This window comes from Drosophila ananassae, chromosome 3L, assembly GCF_017639315.1.
Source record: "Drosophila ananassae strain 14024-0371.13 chromosome 3L, ASM1763931v2, whole genome shotgun sequence".
NCBI classification, from domain to species: domain Eukaryota; kingdom Metazoa; phylum Arthropoda; class Insecta; order Diptera; family Drosophilidae; genus Drosophila; species Drosophila ananassae.
The window spans coordinates 9,441,012-9,459,041 of record NC_057929.1 but is presented as its reverse complement, the minus strand read 5'-3'; the positions used below and the strand labels follow the sequence as shown (position 1 = coordinate 9,459,041).

Sequence of the window (18,030 nt, the reverse complement as noted above, 5' to 3'; positions counted from 1 at the left end):
TTTGGACGGAATGCAAACTTCTGGCTGACAGTTGCTCCACATGAGGCCACCCACACGAGAGCGAATGCCTGACCCTTTTAAACTTCCAGCTTCGATGCCAGCGATCTTGGTTCAAGGTCTGCTTCATATACTGAGAGAAAATTCCACTTAATCTCTACCAAAAAAATATTTTATAAAATGTTAGTATGCAGATGGTCACAAAAAGAAATCCTATTATATGTCTAATATTTTTCTGATTCAGGTTAAGGTATAATAATTTTCTCTATGTGCAATAACTCACAAGTTTAGCAAAAGATCGAGTCCGTCTACAACTTCTTTATTGAAAACATCGCTTTTGTTCTGTTATCGTTTTGTAGCTTTTGCCTTTGCTTCTCCTTAAATTATTTTCATTTTTTTCTACGTTTGGGGGGCGCTCTTAAGTAATTTATTGTGTATCGGAAATTTTGAATTTGCATGCAAAAGCCATAATTCTTAATTTACTCATTCCTCAGCTTTTATTATGAATGCCCGGCTTTAACTCTGACTTCGTCTGCGGTTCGCTTTCTGCGGCTTTTTGTACTGCGTGTGACTACAAGGCAGGCCCCCAATTAACTGTCTCCGGAGTCGGAGTTTCTTTTGGATTTATGCAGCTGTGAGGGCACTGAAAAAAAATATAGTTTGTCTAATAATGTAATTTGGCTTTGTTGGAAACTGTAGGAACATTTAAATCTTGATTTTTTACGAAAGGCAGGAACGACAGGTTTGTCAGAAGGAGTTTTTTTCTATATTTCATATTTTTTTTTGATTTTAAAGAAATCCCAGAATTGTTGGGATTTTCTGATGGACGCCCTTGTGAAATCCAGGATTCACATATCTGTCCCCAAGCCAAGTCCATATCTTTGCCAATTCTCATCCGATCCTAAAGCGGAATACCTTAAACGGTTTGTAGCACGATTTCCTACCAATCTGCATCAAAACCTAGAAACAAAATTTTGGATCCATATTTTTGAATTTTTTCTGATGGACCCCCTTGAGAAATCCAGGATTCACATATCTGGCCCCAAGCCAAGTCCATATCTTTGCCAATTCTCATCCGATCCTCAAGCGGAGTACCTTAAACGATTTGTAGCACGATTTCCTACCAATCTGCATCAAAACCTAGAAACAAAATTTTGGATCCATATTTTTGAATTTTTTCTGATGGACCCCCTTGTGAAATCCAGGATTCACATATTTGGCCCCAAGCCAAGTCCATATCTTTGCCAACTCTCATCCGATCCTCAAGCGGAATACCTTATTCGATTTGCAGCTTGATTCCCTATTAATCTGTATCAAAACCTGGAATAAGAATTTTCGACCGATATTTTTTTGGGGGGAATTTTTGTGGGGAGACCCCTGCAAGATCCTGGATTTTCGTATATGGCCACAAAACATATCTATATCTTTGGCAATTTTCATCCGATCCTTAAGCGTAATACCTTGAACGATTTGTAATCTATCAATATGCATCATGACTCTTTAAGAACACAAAAAAAGGGTATTTAAAGTTCGCATTCGCCAGAAGTTGCATTCCAGGCCGTTTTTTATAGCATCTCCTTTTTACTGAACACTTTCAATTTTTCCTTAGTCGGCAATAAAATCAAATTCACGCTAATTGCTATGATCAGACACAGTTGTAAATTTTTGAGTGGTTATTTGTGCCGCGGCCTGTTCAATTTCATATGCGCAGCTGCCTCCGTTGCGCTCCGAATAAGAAGAATATTTTTTTTCTTGGGGGATATTTAAATGATGATCGTTTAGCTGCAGCTGAGAAAGAGTTAAGTTTGCTGTGAGTAAGCACTAAAAAACAGCTTCTACTGGCTTTTTGGCAGCCCATTTAACCCAGGCGCAATTACGAGCAATTTAAACAAATTTAAGGCATTATACGGACCACAGAATTCAAGGCGGGCTCAACTCTTTATTATATTTTCAATATATTTAGTTCTCGATTTAAGAAAACGATGGCAAGTGGCTCTCAGCAACTCGGCAAGAGCAACTCAATTTGCATTGCAATGACTATTAATTGCATATTGAACTTTGGCAAGAGGCAGTTGGCGGGCAGTGGCAACAAATCACCTGATCACCCACAATAAATCAGTTTAATTAAACTACGTATTTAACATTTAAATGAAACACTATTAGCACACACGACGAAAGACGAATAAATAAAGGCAATTTGCAAAGTCGAGTGCCAATAAAAACGCGGCACAAATGTCAAATAAAATATCGAACACTTATTGATTGTCCGGCAAGATATAAACTGGTCGGTCAGTGGTCGGTTGTCGGTGGGTCACTTGGACAGGGGGACGTGCGGCGAATTTTGTTTGACATTAGAAACTGTCACTTTTATGAAAGCCAAAGTGAATTTATGCCCCGGCCGAAAAGCCAGCTTAATCGTTTGGATTTGAATAAAAATCTGTTCGCATCGCGGCTATTTGTAGTTCGATGCCAATAACATGATAAATGCTTGTACGTAATTTGTTACCTCATCGCCCCAGAAGGGGCAGACCCAAAAAAAACTTTTATGTTAATTTAAACAAAACTAGATGTCGATATTGTTTAATTGACCAAAAAGCCACAGCACGGCAGCATCCGAAACGGCAAAGACGAAGACGAAGACGATTTTAATTAGCATATTATGAGAATGAAAACACAAATGCTTAGGTCGCCAGAAACAGGAGATCTGACTGGGAAGATAAGGCTGCAAATTTATGATAGGACAGCCAAAGCGATTCAAAATGGCAATACCGACACACAATTAAATAGGAAAAAGAGTTGATGGCTATGGGTATTTTTCAATCAACGAATTTGGGTTGCACTACACTACAATTAAAAGTGAAACTATCATATAGAACTAACTGAGGAAAGAGTTTTGGAAATAAGCTAGAATTTTAATTAAAAATTAATATACTGCTTTATACTCATACCCCTTTTAAAGAGTATTTATGGACATCCTTGCCTTTCTATGCAAATCTGTTTCGATTTCAATCAAAGTCTAAACAAAAGGCTGTTGAAAAATTTTTTGGCGAGGGCGGTGAGTTTTTTCTTTGGTTTTTACCTTTTGATTCCGAATTTCAAGTATCCCATAAATTACGTGAAGCAAGTCAATGAAATTCCATAAAAATATGTGCTGTCCGATTTGATCTTGGCTTGTTGTTGCTTCCCGCTGGAGGAGCAAATTGTTTTATCAAAATTATGAGAAAATGCTAATTAGGTAAATAAATTTGGCATCAAAATTAATAAACAACAATTTGGAGTTGGGCAAAAAATGAATTTGAAATTGGACTTGGGATGGTTCGCACACTGATTAAATTTCACACTCGATTGGGCGTTGGAATTGGGAGTAGGACTGGGGCTCAGACTAAACACGACTTGTCCAAACAACTTCGTGTTAATTGGGGCCTTTGATGCGCACCGCCGGACAGGAGAGGCCAACAAAAACCATTTTTGCAGTTATCTATTATCCGCCGCCAAATGCTAAAATAACATTTACACAAAAAAAAGTTAAACATTGACAGATTCTGCATTTCGTATTCAGCACTAATTAAGACATCAAAATGGGGCTTTCTACCAAAAGACATAAATCCCGCAGGCTAGCCGACCAGGCCAGGCCAGACCGGGCCAAGTTGAGAAATCCGTCAAAACATCACGTTTTCTATGTCTATGTCCACGATTGCGCAGAAAACAATGCCCCCAGTTAACAGTAGTTTTCGGTTAATTAATTTCGAAATAAAAGCTGAAAAGGAAAAATCAAAATTTAAACACTACAAATCATGGTTTAATGTGCCCACAAAAAAAGTAAGACAGACGAAAGACTGTAATTAAATTGTCAGATTCCCAACGTGCGTTTGAATAACTTAGAAAACCTTAGGAAATTTCGTTTATTGCCTTGGATCATAACTGATGGTTCCCATAAGATCACACATTATAGTATTTATAGAATCCATTATGGGGCGTAACCTTTATCATTGTTATTCCCTGTTGTAGCAACTAGCAACTTCCTACATTGATTGGTGTCCATTTCGTATCGAGGCTTTTAGCAGATTTGTTTTAATCTTGTTGAGCCTTTCAATTGGCTCTCCAATCTGTCAATTAGGCAGCATCGGTCTCTGGCTCGGCAGCAAACAAAACTCCATGGGGCACTTAAGAGTCAACTAACCGATCGTCTGGCATCATAATTAGCCAAATCTCGCAGCGGTAATGGATAGCGCCAAGTCGCCAACAAGCATTACACTCATCCGCACGAGTTTTTTATTAGCGACCGGATTGTGGAGCCCATCATGCTGTTGCCATTTGTTTTTATTGCTTATCAGCAATTGCTGCCACCGATCCCCCAGCCACTGCCCCACAGCCTCTGCCCCTTGTTGTGCCACCAACCATTCTTGAAGCGTAACATTGTCGTCGGTCTGTCATCAGCAACATGCTCGTTGTCTTTGTTGCCGCTTGTGGAACGCGCGATGCGTCAGTTCGTTAGCTGCTCACTGAAACAACCAAGACCCACAGACAAAATCTATACACTGAAATCAATTTCATATAGAATTTAATCTAATAAGTGAAATAAAAGACGGTTATATCTATATTTAAGTCTCCAAACGATTTTACAGTCTCTTGATTGAAAGAATACTTTTTAAACTTTGAAGACTTTGAACAGCTACTTATTTTTTGCCAGTGCCCCTCAGCTTCAAAACCCCGACTTCAGTTTCAGCTCCAGTCCCCAGCTCTACGTCATGTTTGTATGATTATGCCCGGAAGCACTAATTACCTTATTTACACTTTTATAACTTGGCAGCGCTGCGCATGCGCGGATGGCGCGAATGGATCACAGATCGCGGATCGCAGATCGGCGGAGATCGGAGCCAGAGATCACTCTGAACAGTTGGTTATGGCTTGTGGAAACTGTTGGCCATACACTCCTCCTTCTAGCACCGATCTAGCGGATGTGGGCCGTTGTCTTAGCCAGCTAGGAAATAAGAAGAGAGTGAAAATTTGCTAGCTAGCTAGTTGACTATAAGTTCCGGGCCAGAGCACAAAAAGCCTGCTTCTGTAAAAAATATTAAGACTTTTTAAAGGAACAATTTTTATGTTGTTTTAAATATATTGTCGTTCTAAGAGTTTTTTCCAAATTTAGTCCTGCGGTTGTAGAGCAAACAATCAATTGGCTCGACCACAAAGCCAGAGTTTTGGCCAAGTGGTTTTGTAGGCCGCCTCCAGGCACAAGCCACTCACTCGACCCACTGATAAAGCCGTATTTTTTGGGTGCAGCCAGTCGGGCTGCTACCGATCGGCGGTGATTAAGTCATGAATCAGCTGGCCCGGCTAACTACGACTCTTTTCTGCTATTATTACTCGATTTTTTTCGGTGGGCGGTAGCCTTCCAGCCAAAGGCAGCTATTTTTGCGGCGAGTGATTGTCATGCTATGGAAAAATCAATTTTCCAGCAGGTTTTTCACCGAGTGCGAGTGAAGCCTTGGAATGAAGTGTTCATAAATTTGCAGCGAAAGCTGGCAATGAAAATTAACATGTTCGGAGTGATCACTGTGGTGCAAGGTAATCAGATAAGCCTTGGGATAATTTCCCTTTATATTAAGAAATTATCCCATAATTTGGATAGTTTCGATTAATTTAAATATGGAAATTTATAAAGTAACTGAAACTTAATGTATAATCAATATCAATCACCACAGTAAAATCTCACCTGGCCCAAAAGTCAGGTGCGCAATTTCAATTTCGGACACAAGTTGCATTCCTGTGCGTCCCCTGTGGATGCAACAATGGACACAACATGTTTTCCTTTGCGGTCTGGGCTTTTTGGATATTTTCAATTATTTGCAACGCCTAACAAATGCCAATTTCCAGTTTCGCTTTCAGTTTTCTGTTTTCTGTTTGCATAAAAATCTGGCAGAAGGAAGTGCATGTGGTTTTCCCTCTTCTCGACCACAATCCTCAAAAGCCAAATGCAATTTGGCCCTCTCGAAAATCCGTTCTAAATTTTTAAGAATACTTTTTATTGTTTGCTCTTTCGAAGGGGTCAACAAGTTAATCACATTGTACGGCCTGGCATAATAGAATTCTTATTTTGCTGCTGTTGGTTTTTGCCTTTTTATTTTGTGTTTTCCTTTGGGTTTTGGCCGCGCACGCGTTTGGGCCTTAATAAGACAAGGTATAAGCCAGGCAGGCCGGTTGCTGCCACTGCTGCTGTTGGCACGGAAATTGACGTTTAGAACGATCGAGGGAAACGGCCACAACGGTGGGCCAAAAACCAGCCAGCTGTCTGGCCTTTTTCGGTTTTGGCCAAGAAGTAAGTAAAGTACACTTTAGCCTTTGGCGTTTAAATTGGCAAATTAAGTCATACGCCTGCCTGCCCGTCCGTTGCACAGCTCTGTAATTTATCTTTATTTATGTTTTTGTTAATTTTTTTTTGTGCCTGCACTCGAAGCCGGACATTATTTTGCAATAATTATTGATTTATTGTCTTGTTGGCTTGTCCCATTGGTTACGAGAAAAATCAAAGCGCCGCCGAAAACCATTAACACATGCATGCGAAAATGTCGGAAAAGTTCTCGTTCTCAAGTTCCCAGGCCAAGCCAGGGCAGGTCTAGGTTGCTGGCCGGAATCATTAGTAAACGTGGCTAATGATGGGCCAGCCGGCCGGCCGGCTAGTTGGTAATTGGAAAGGCACGCACATTAGGGCGTAGTCCATTTTAACGGCTAGAAAGTGAGGCAGTCTACGGATTCAAGGCAATTAACTGGAAAATCAGAGCTGGAATTAAAGGTCTTTCCCTTTCCCATTCTCATACCCACTCCCGGCTACCAGGCGTGTTCAACGTATTAATAATTCACGCCTTCTAATCGAAGCCCAAAACTAGTGCAGATTTTACATTCTAGAGACTGAATGGAACCCGCTTCGAATAATGGATAATCGTTGAACCTTAGTCACATTCATTATTTGTAATATATTCTGGATTATTGCCATTTTGCCCCCACACCTGCTTCTGAGCCAGTTAAGCCAGTTCTCCTCCGGGGTTATGGCAATTTTTCCACGACCATCGTCTCCACGTCTCCACATCGAGGAAACCCACCGAAAATAAATGAAATTGAAAAATATTCGCAACGCCTTATTATATAAAATGTGCTACACATTTGTTAGGCCGTTGTTCGGTGCCAACAATTTCCATTTCCTAGTCCCATTCGATTCTTTCTTGTTGGTCAATTGCAGTTCACGTTTGTGGCATGAATAAACCCACTTATCTAATTGCGATTCCGGGAACTGGTTTTCCTTGATACATTTTTCTCAACTCATTAGAACTCAATCATAACTCGGGACTTGCCAAGACTGGCGACTTGGGCTCGGACCTGGACTTGGACATGGACTGAGTGAGGACTGGAGACTGAGACTGGGGGATTCTAACCCGTTTGCTATGGCTCCTCCATGCAATAGGCAAATGTAATCGTTGCTACATATTTTTCAGCCGACGCGCGCAATTGTTGCCGTGAGCAATTTTTTATACCTGGCCAACGAGGCCTGGCCAACAACCAGGGGTAAAAAAAAAGTATAAAGAAAAATAGCAGAAAAAAGAGCAAAAACACGCCGGACGTGTTCCATAAACAACACTTTGATTACGACGACGCGGGCGCACAAACGCAAATCGATGTTTTCATATGGAAATTGAATCAAAGTCAAGTCTCGAGCTCCGAGTTTCCAGAATATGGAGCACGGCAGCCACTGGGCAACATGTGTACTGAGATCGGGCGTACAATTGCGGTTAAGCACTGAGAAAAAAAGGTAATGGATATAATGAAGTCCTCTAGGTTCCTGAACCCTTAACCAGTTTCTTCATATACTTTGGCGTACAGTTTGTAACAGTCTCTTTGTAATCCTTAAATATTTCTGCCTGTGTAACCAACGATCAGTTTGAAGTTTGGAGCTCGGAGCCAGCCCAATTGGCCTTGATGTGAGCTGAGAGTGGAGACCATGGCGTCAGCGTTTTTTAGCCGGCTTTTGCTGGCCAGTAGCCGAAGCCAGTTAGTTGGCGGCCCAAAATGGGGGGAGCCACGGATACGAAAGGGGCCCCAAGATCTCTTGGCCCCTGGGTTGGTCTTTTGTGGTTTTAGCTATGATTATTAATCAATTCTTTCATATCACTTCGACTGAATTGAATTCTTTTTACGAATCGTTTAAGAGTACGTGAATACAATGGCATATGCTGCTGGCTGCCGGGCGCTGGGTGCTGGCTGCTGTCTGGCTGCCTTTTTTTACTCTAATTAATTCAACAAAAGTCTCTGGGCCGTCTTTTGTTCAGAGTTTTCCGCTTACTGCCACTGCCATTGCCACTGCTGTGAAAGGTAGCATTCATTATTCGGATGTTTATGTTTATTAAATTCCATTTAATTACTCCAGTCCACATACGCACCCAGTGTGTAACGCAATTCGAATCGAACATTAAATGCAAAAAAAGAGAAAAAGCTGAAAAAAACCAATCATAATAATAATTGTTTATTAATGGAAAATGGCATTTCGATTGGGCTCTGAAAAAGGGCAATCGATTCGAGTGGATTGTGACCTCAATATATATAGTCTATAGTCTAAGTGAATGGCTATAGAAATTCTTGGAAACTAAAAAAAATATAGCTTTCCGTTTAAAATACACAATGAGCCTATCTTATTGATATGCAAATAGGTAAACCTGGGCCATTTCCTGGACAGGAAACACCGAGGCACTTTCCAAGTTACCGACCATGTCTGCCAAAGGTGTCGAAATTGACAGATGAGTCTTAAGAACCGGAACTGGTTGTAGTCGAACTGAAATTGCAATGGGCGTGGCTGAATCTATATAGGAAAATATAAGAAAAAAGAATATCAAAGGGAGCTTGGATGAAACCCAATCCAAGGGCCGAGGCTGCGCGACTTCAATTTAAATTTTAATCGCATGCCTAATAGACAAACCCGGGGTAAATGTCAGAATAAAGAGACTAAGAGCTGACTTAAATCATGCCAACATTTACAAAGTACTTTGCAACAGCTCCGGCAGACTCCTCGTATGGGTGTCTGCAAGTCACGGACACGTCGTCAGATATAGCTTTTGCCACAGAGTACGAGTATCTCGAAGATGCGGCTAAGACAAACTTCCGATCACGTTGCAAGTCGGCAGCGAAATTGCAAGCGACGACTTGGCCTGGCCTTTCTGAGCCAAAAAGGAAAAAAGGGTAGGGAGAGAAGAAAAAAAAAACTTAATGGAGGCAAATGCATCAAAATGGTTAATTGGATCTGGAACAGCAAATGACGAACACTTTTAGTGTTTATGGCAGTAGCCAGGGTCCGACCAGGGTATAGGACCAGATTGAGGGCCCGAACCGGCCAGGAGGAGATTGCGCCCAGATAGCCAAGTGGGTACGTGGCTCCACTGGAGAGGAGCGGGGTGGAGTGGAGAAGGGACTGGGATGCCAAGAGTATCTAGGAGATACATCCACTCGAGTGGCAAGCGTGTTGTACACGACACGCATTAGCGTGAATGAAGCAGTTCTCGTACTTGCCTCTTTGCCATTTTTTAATCGAATCGAATGCGTTGAGAGCCGAGAGATGCCGAGCCTCAAACCCAGACAAATGTGCGGCAAAATTAATGGCAAACATTGCAGTAATTTCCATTAAAGTGGGCACAGCTCCAAAATGCACTTGTTGCTCCTGGCCAAGAGCACCCAGTAAGGCAGTAGTAGCCGAGGCAAAAGTCTTCCGTATTCCTTACCAGATCTGAAATGGTGAAATGGTAATGGGCCAATATGATGGCCTTCACGAGCTGGCTAATGGCCAGTGTATGATGGCTTTTTACTGTGTGCATTATGGACACGCCTATGGATCTACGAATTCGTTTTTATACTCATCCTTTAGAAGAGATTCCTGCAGTTAATAAACAAGATTGCCTGGCAACAATAACCAAAGTCACCATTAGCAACGGTCCTCCGATAGAATTTTATTGATTTAATATCAGTTGAGAACCAAAACTCAAGCTTTCAGGATGGATATGGATTGTAACTATTTAAAAAATATCCATTGAAAATGGTTGAAGTCTAAATTAAATATTTTCTAGTAAACAACGACTTGGAGAAGCGCATTTCGGATGCCTTCTGTGTCTTTGATCATCATGGCGACAAGTTTATAGATGTTCGTGAAGTGGGAACTGTCCTCAGACTACTGGGCTGCGTTCCCACCGAACAGGAGGTTAATGAAGTGATTTCGGCCACGGAATCGGAGGAGACCAGTGGCGAAGTCCACTTGACAAAGTTCTTGCCACATGTCTCTCAGTTGCTGATGGAAAGAAAGTAAGTAGGTTCTTAAGTATTCTATCCCTTCTTAGTTCGTTTATGGGTTCTAGAATGGAGCCTGCCCCTCCGGAGAAAATTCTTCAGGCTTTTAAGATTCTGGATCCTGAAAACAAAGGCTACTTGACCAAAGAAAGCTTTGGCAAGCTGATGATGGAGGAGGGAGAGCCTTTCACCCAGGAGGAAATGGATGAAATGTGGCCAGTGGCCATAGATCCCATTAGTGGCCACATTCCCTACGAGTTCTACTTGAATCAATTAATGGTAATTATGGCAGACATATTTTAAACGAAAGTGGACTAATATTGGCTTTCCCACTTTTCAGGTGTACTTGTAAAGGAAAAACTAATGCCAGGTGCCTGGCCTTTGGAGTGAAAGTATGTTCCAATAAAGTCCCGAAAATACACTTACTACGTGAAGTTTTTAGCACTCAGTGCATTTGCTATTCCGACTATTTCACTAAGATGATCTCCGGCACTCCCTTCCTTGGCCACTTGCATTAGCCACTCTCACACGAACGAGTGAGGCTGGCTAACTAACCGAACTAGCCAAATGCGTTTCAAAGTCTGGCCAGTCCCCCTTTCAGGACACTGGCTTTTGGCTTTGACTTTGACTCCGGCGACCGAAGGGAAGTGTAGCGGTGGCGAGGAGTTCCACTTGGGGCGGAACTCAGCAAAGTGGGTTGCGCATCATTAGCACAACTAATGGATGTTCACTTTTCTTCTTAGCTGTTCTACGTTCCTGGCCAAGAAAGTCGTGTGTTCGTGTTGCCTTGGTCCAAATTGCAGGCGGTTATGTGCGAGAGAGGCTAGAAATTTAAATAAATTAAAATACCTCTCGAAGTGTATTTGGCTTGTTGGCTGGACTCTCCCCGTTGGAGAGTCGTGTTCTCGCTTCCGTATTTATTAAATTCTAAATACGCTCTGATGGATGCACTTAACTGCATCTTATGGATTAAAATATTTTATGCCCCTCAGCCCCCATTTGCGGAGAAGGGGGAGAACATGGATTTCGTGCACGTTCTGGCGCTTTGGCCAATTTGAGTGATTGCATTGCGCGCATTTAAATGGATGCGGCGAGATGGCCCAAACAAGTTCCTCGCTCTACGCTCCATGGTCGGCTAATGGACTTTTAATCTTTACAACTTGTAAAAATTTCGTTTTTGAATAGCCCGCCGAGTTCTGGAGCTGATTGCGCAAATTGTCATGACCAAGACGAAGTCGAAGGCCTCTCTAACGATTTAAAATTTATGCCATTTATGTCAAAAGAACTTTTGGAATTAGATTCCGGCTCAAGTCGAAATAGGGTTAACCATCTCCTTCGGCATGTCGTCAGTCAGTCTGAGGTCGTAAAAAGCCAGAATTGTCAAAGTTCGCCGGAGTCTAAGCCGGAGAATCAATTCTGGGGGGGGCCTGATTTCGAGACTCGAGGGCTGGCACTGCAACTGATGATGATTTACGCTCGGCGGAGCGTAATTAAGATTTATGCCCGAGACTCACTGGAGAAATATATTCATACGTTGCGAGAATATGCGAAATATGCACTCACTCCTATAGACCATACCATGGGCTTAATTGTTAGTTATGCGCTTTTGTTTGTGCGACATTAAAACTAATTAAGTAGAAAGAGTACCAATAAGATTTATATGCATCGATGATTGCTTGTTATTACAAGTGTGCTGCGCACACAATGTCTGTGTGTGTTGCAAATTAAAGCAATTAGTTGCACTTTACGACAATGGCCAGAAAGTACAAAATGCCTTGGGGCCATAGTCATTGGAATAAAATATGTATTGGAGAGCCTCGGGGAGTTTCCTAATGAGTGGGTGGCTCCAGGGAGCCCGTGTTTATGCACCTTGATTGATATCACCCAGAGGATATTTTCACAATTGACATATTATGAATTAATTATCACAATTACCAGGACGAACAATATCAACTTTTCTCAATTAATTGCGAAAGTTTCTGATGACTAGAAAAAAATGCATAATATAGGCAAACAAAAGTTTCCAAACTCTATATATTTTATGGTTTGGGTCTTCAGGTAGGTCATGTACTTTTTTGGTGGCATTACCCAGCTTTTTATTGGAGCCACTTCATTGCATATTGCTGTTTTCGTTTTCCATCTGCACTTGCCTCAAACTTTCAATCAACTTTCTGTGGCAGCTACTTGTTTTGATGGCTGCTGCCTTGAATTAATGCCAAGCCTCTGGTTTCGTTGCTGTTTGTGTTGCCCCAGAGAACCGAAAGCAACTTGCGACTCCGAATTGCCATTTCGGAGGCAGAATCTGGGCCCCACACACCCGTACATACTCGAAACGAAAGCGCAAGCTACCACTCCACTTGTAATTTTTGATTTCGAGTGCCATTCCCGCCCTGCCGTTAATTGAATTTAAGCAATGAAATATAATTTGGATTTTTGCATGTTGCATGCTGCGTAGCGTCACGATGGGGAAAATGGAAAGTCAAAGTCGCAGACGGCGACGGCGACGGACACAGAGAAGGAATCAAGGTGAGGCATGCAACGAAATGCCAGCCAGGGGGATGTGGCCCCTGTGGAAAAAAAAAGTATGTATAAAAAAGAGCGTAGCCACTCGCCTTTATTGTCTGATGTGGTTGGTGTTGTTTCTGCTCCAGGAGCCAGCCGTCGACATCGTCATCATACGACGTCGTCGCTGCCATGTACAACACCCAAAGGTATCAGCAGACAAAATGCTAAAAATGTATTTACCACAAAGGCAACGCGACGAGTTTCGCTCATTGCTGTTGCTCCTGATGTTGCTGCCGCCGCCGCTGCAGCATGCTGTTGCCGTTGCCGTTGCTGTTGCTGCTGCTGCTTTTGCTGCCCTTAATGGATCTGCAGCACTTTGAGTGATTTATTTCACACGTTGATGAAATGGACAGCAATGGGCCGCATTTTGACGTTTATTGCAGCAGTGGCAAGGGCTCCACCAACAGCAACAAAGGCAACAGCAACAGCAACAGCAACATCAACTGCAAACAGCAACAGCATGGCCCACGGCATGTGTTCTGCGCATGCGCGCAGCCCTTTTAACAACAGCAACTAAAGCGCAGACGACCAAGTTGTAAAAAGGCAGGCGATTCAGGCCAGGCCTAAACACCCTTCGGCCGAAATGGAAACGGAATAAAATGCAAACACTTTAGAGCATGTAAAATTATATTTAATTAATAGGAATAATAAAGTTTATACCAGAATGATTATAATTGGATGAAAGTTGCTTGTGATATTTAATTGGGGGTTTATAGAGGGTCTTAAACTTGAACTAATTTACGGATATTAATAAAAAGTTAGGGGACTTTAGATCGCTTTTGATTACCACTAGTCCTTGTAGTTGAAACAAAACCAATTTGTTTTCAAATCCTTTCAAGAAGAGCATTCAGTAGCCGTTTAACTTTAGTAACTTTTTTCATTTTTCTTCCGTTTTAATATTTTCCCTTTTACCTCATTCTTTACGTTTTTATTTTTTATTATTTTTTTGCAAGTGCATGGAGACGTGCAGGCCAGGCCAGGTCTTTTGGTAATAGCCCTGCAGACCGTGCGCACTTTAATGAGGCGCGCTCCTCATTTGGACGCCACGCATTTTGTAGTTTTGTGCCCAATGGAAACGGGGGGGACTGAGGCGGACTATCAGCAATTAAAACATTTAATTGCAACTTAATTAGTTAAAGGCCTGCACTCTTAGCTCTCTTTTCACGAATGCAACTTTTCGCCAGATGCCAGTTTCGACCCAACTCACTCCCAGCTCACGGAAAAGCCATTGAGTGGAGCTATGACAAAGCCACCCTCGAGAAAAGTCAATTTAACACATTCACAACGCCTCTTAAAATGTTGATATTTTAATTAGTTACGCTCTAAAGGATTTTCCACAGCCAAGTCAAGGCTTCACCCACTCCCAAAAAAATGGGAATGAAGGAAAATCAAGCTCAGGCTGGTCCATAGCCTGGTTCATCAACTAACCTGGCCCGAAAGACTCCAAAGAGCCAATGCAGCTGGAGAAAAAAAAAGTGCCAAAGGGCACACATGGCACCGAGTGTCTTGGCTTTTGTGGCTTTTGTTTTAAGCCATAAACAGGCTGTTGGTGTAAGTTTTCACAAAAGTGGTGAGAAAAATCAGGGGATTTAGTTTTCTTAAAGGACACTTTTTCAATATAAGAAACAGAATTCGAACTTATTGATTTTGTATCAATTTATTTAACTCTTAAAAGAGTGGTGTCTCTCCAGAAACCCCTTTAAGTCTACGCTCATGTCCGTAGTACATATGCCAACCTACAGAGTTTTGGTTTTCCTCATCGGTTTTTATTTTGGTTTTATGACAGCGCGCCCAACTGTGGCAATAAGTTCAAATGCCAGCCCAGAGACCCGGCGACTAAATGCACGGCTTAATGTGCAACAGCCTGCCAGTCAGACTGAAAGGCTGAGAGCCTGGCCTAAACCGTGGCCCAAGCCCAGACCCAATCTCAAGAGTCAAGCTCAGGCGGACAAAAGGTTCTTTTGGCTTCCAGTGCCAAAATAAAAAGTGGGTGTACCGGCACCAAATACCATTGCCAACTTTTTTTTTCCTCCTTTGATTTTTGTTGTCTTCTCTAAACGCCAACGCACCAAACACTGACACTGGCTGCTCGTGAGGATCGGGATCTCGGATCTTTCCTCTTCTCTCTAGTGCTGATTTCTACTAATTTGATTAAACTGATTGAGTTTAATAAGGCAACAGGGAAGCATGAACAAAAATAAAAAGGCGAACCTGCCGTCGCGTCGTCGTCGACAACAAATGTTGCCTAATTCAAGTGCCGCATTTATTTTGTAAACATTTCACATGGCACTCGACTCGCCTCGCCTCAACCGACTCTCTATAGGTTCTATATATTCTTCTATAACCCCCACAAGCGGCACGACTTGTTGTGATACAAAATATGCCGGTTGAGCAGTGATAGCACTTGAGAATATTTGCCCACACAAAAGACATCTCCATCCCCGACACTTCCCGATCTCGATCCCATTCCCAGTTCCAATCCCAATCCGGTACTCGGTACCCGGACCTGGAACAACCCAATCAATGGCTACAGTATTCCCTGGCCCTGTGGCCTGGGCAAGTTGCAATGTGCGTTTTGTGTGCACTTATGCGATCATTTGTTAAGTGTCATCGCGCCGGCATATGGGCATGAAAACAACTCGAGAACAGCCACAACAACATCAACAAACTGTCCCTGGAATCGCAATATCCTGATGCCCTTAGTTTGTTTTCAAAATAAACTGGGATGTGGTGCTGTAATTTGAGCTTAAATGGGGGATACAAGTCCAAGCTTATCCCTAAAATTTTACTGAAACTGTTACAGCCATCAAGTACTCTTGTATATATTTTAGAAAGATATTGGCATTAAATTCCAGAGACAAAATCTAGAAAATCTACAGTAAATTCCTTCCCAAGTGCTTGATGACTTTTTCAATATATTTACCATATATAGCCGTTCTATAAAGGGTATAGTGCTACAAAGTGCAGCTCGTAAACAAGCGAAATGTTGTTGCTGCTGCTGTTGCCACTCTTCTGGTTGTTGTTGCTGTTGGTGTCGTCGGTGTTGCTGTTGTCCATGGTCATGGTAAATTTATGCACAATTTTTCGCGCTTTCAAAAAATATTTGCATCATTAATCGTTGCAAACTCTCCGGCATGGCGGCATCGTATTGTGCCGGTGGTTCCTGTCCCGCTCCTCCCTCGATCCCTCTGCACCGATCCGATCCTGTTGTTTAGTTTGAGGCGTTGTCTGTGCCTAAAACTTGGCAACATCAACATCATCAAGCCCGCATCGGCATGCGGGCCGTCGTTACAGCGTTGTCGAAATGTTTTGTCAAGTTCTCGCCGCTCAACAACAATGTGGCATTTGCCCTCTGTGGGTTGGAGTTGCCTCAAAAAAAAAAAAACAGAAATAAAATAAAGAACCTACAGGAAAAAGAATTGAAAAAAATATAAGAGGGGAAACCTATTTGCTCCTTAACCACAATGGAAAGTTTGCCGCGCTCCCAGACCCTGTCGGTAATAAACTTGAAAACTTGAAAATCATAACACCGCCGAGCGCTTTTTGCAACCGCAAAAGTCGTAAGTCAAGTACCGGCATAAGCACCACCACACCACACCGCCACCCAGAATCTATGGAACACCGCCAAGCCACCCACTATTTGCTTGTTCCACAGCTGTTCCCCCCCCGGCGCACACATAAACTCAAATAGAACAACTTTGGCCAACAGTGGAGTGAACTTCCAGCTGCAGCATGAGCAGCAAAAACAAAGAAAACCCAATGAAATTATCAAATGTTTAATAGACTCAACGAGCAGAGGTTGCAGCTAAAGCAGAAATTTCTCCTCAACCCCAACTCCTGGGGATGGAATGATGATGGATGGAGCTCCTGCCACCCGAAAGCTAAAGCCAATCCTGTGGACTTTTGCCAAGAAAATCGAGTTGGCTTTTATGTGTTTCTAGCAAAGTTTGTGTTTGGCCAACAGTCGTCGGAGTTACGCACCTTCGACGACAAAAAAAAATATAATGATCAACAAGTGCCACTGTGAGCCATGTGATGTTTTCCAATGAAAACGGAAGTATGTTTTCTTTAAAGTAAGGAGTCCCCAATAAATAAGAGCTCCTATTCTATTAGAAATGTGTTCAAGTCTTCAAGACTCACACCTTAACCACCTCCACTAATTTCAGTTTTTCGGCTCTCACAATTTTGGCTTTTCGAATCGTATGATTATGGCCTATTATTAAGGCATCGATGAAAAATCCCTCGATCCGGCAGAACATTTCCTGTGCGAGTCGAGGAGACGCACAATGAACTCATAAATTGACGCACCCTCCAAAAGCGACAACATAATCGGCCACGCCGAAGGCGATACGATGCACCTCCAACTCTTCAGTGCCGGCAATAATCTTCCAATGTTGCCTCCAATCCGGCAATCCGGCAATGCAACGTTGCAACGACAAAGGCGATCCCAGGCGCACTTGTAAATAGCATGTAGCAACATGGCTAAATATGCGCCACACACAAGCACACAAGGCGGCACTAACGGGCCAGCAGCAACAGCAACAGCAATAGCAAGAGCAACAGCAACTACAACATCGGCAACAACAGCAACTCCTACGCAACAGCGACATTGCTGCCTGCCTCTATTTAGCTGCGCCGGAGCCTTGACAATGATCGTCATTAATTGAGAGGCTGAGACCCGATGGTTTTGCAAAGCCATCACCAGCACTGAGAGAAATTATTTTAGTTAGTATAAAAAACACAAAGGCATAGAACTTATTTCTTGTGATGGTTTTTCCTAAGTGCAAGTATTGAGTTTCCAAGCGAATTATGAAAAGGTGGGCTTGGTGATGCACAGGCTGCACAAATAGTTGCAATTCAACAGGGTTTTGGCTTTCTAAATGCGTTAATTCCGCCATGTGAGCAAAGGTTGACCTTTAACCCAGAAAGTAATACTCTCAGGAAAAATCTACGCAACTATCTAGCCAGATTTATCTTTGGCGACATATTTGCAACATGCGTTGAAACTTAAGCTCAGTAAGAAGTTGCCCATAAATATCTAATGATGTGGGTAGAGTTTCTCCTTTGGCTTTTGGCCAAATGGAGGATTCAAGTTCTGATCGAGAGACCCAGGACCCACGAGATATAACATACTTAATGCGGCTTGTA

At 42.5% G+C, this 18,030-nt stretch overlaps 1 protein-coding gene across 2 annotated transcripts; it reads left to right on the top strand.

The window, feature by feature from the left end:
• The first annotated feature begins 9,916 nt into the window (after positions 1-9,916).
• LOC6494607 (dynein regulatory complex protein 8) lies at positions 9,917-10,745 on the top strand. 2 transcript variants are annotated; one of them, XM_001959984.4, is made up of 4 exons: positions 9,917-10,041; positions 10,101-10,332; positions 10,386-10,596; positions 10,658-10,745. In XM_001959984.4, the coding sequence occupies exons 1-4, from the start codon at positions 10,029-10,031 to the stop codon at positions 10,667-10,669; spliced, it is 468 nt and encodes a 155-aa protein (XP_001960020.1). In that variant the 5' UTR covers positions 9,917-10,028; the 3' UTR covers positions 10,670-10,745. The 2 variants fall into 2 exon arrangements, with proteins under 2 accessions (XP_001960020.1, XP_044571300.1); XM_044715365.1 differs by having other exon boundaries at positions 10,368-10,596.
• Positions 10,746-18,030: the final 7,285 nt, after the last annotated feature.

Bases quoted from the DNA above. Each gene is read 5' to 3' on its own strand.
- LOC6494607 (XM_044715365.1), top strand. The intron at 10,333-10,367 runs GTAAGTAGGTTC...ATCCCTTCTTAG, and splicing joins CAGTTGCTGATGGAAAGAAA to TTCGTTTATGGGTTCTAGAA.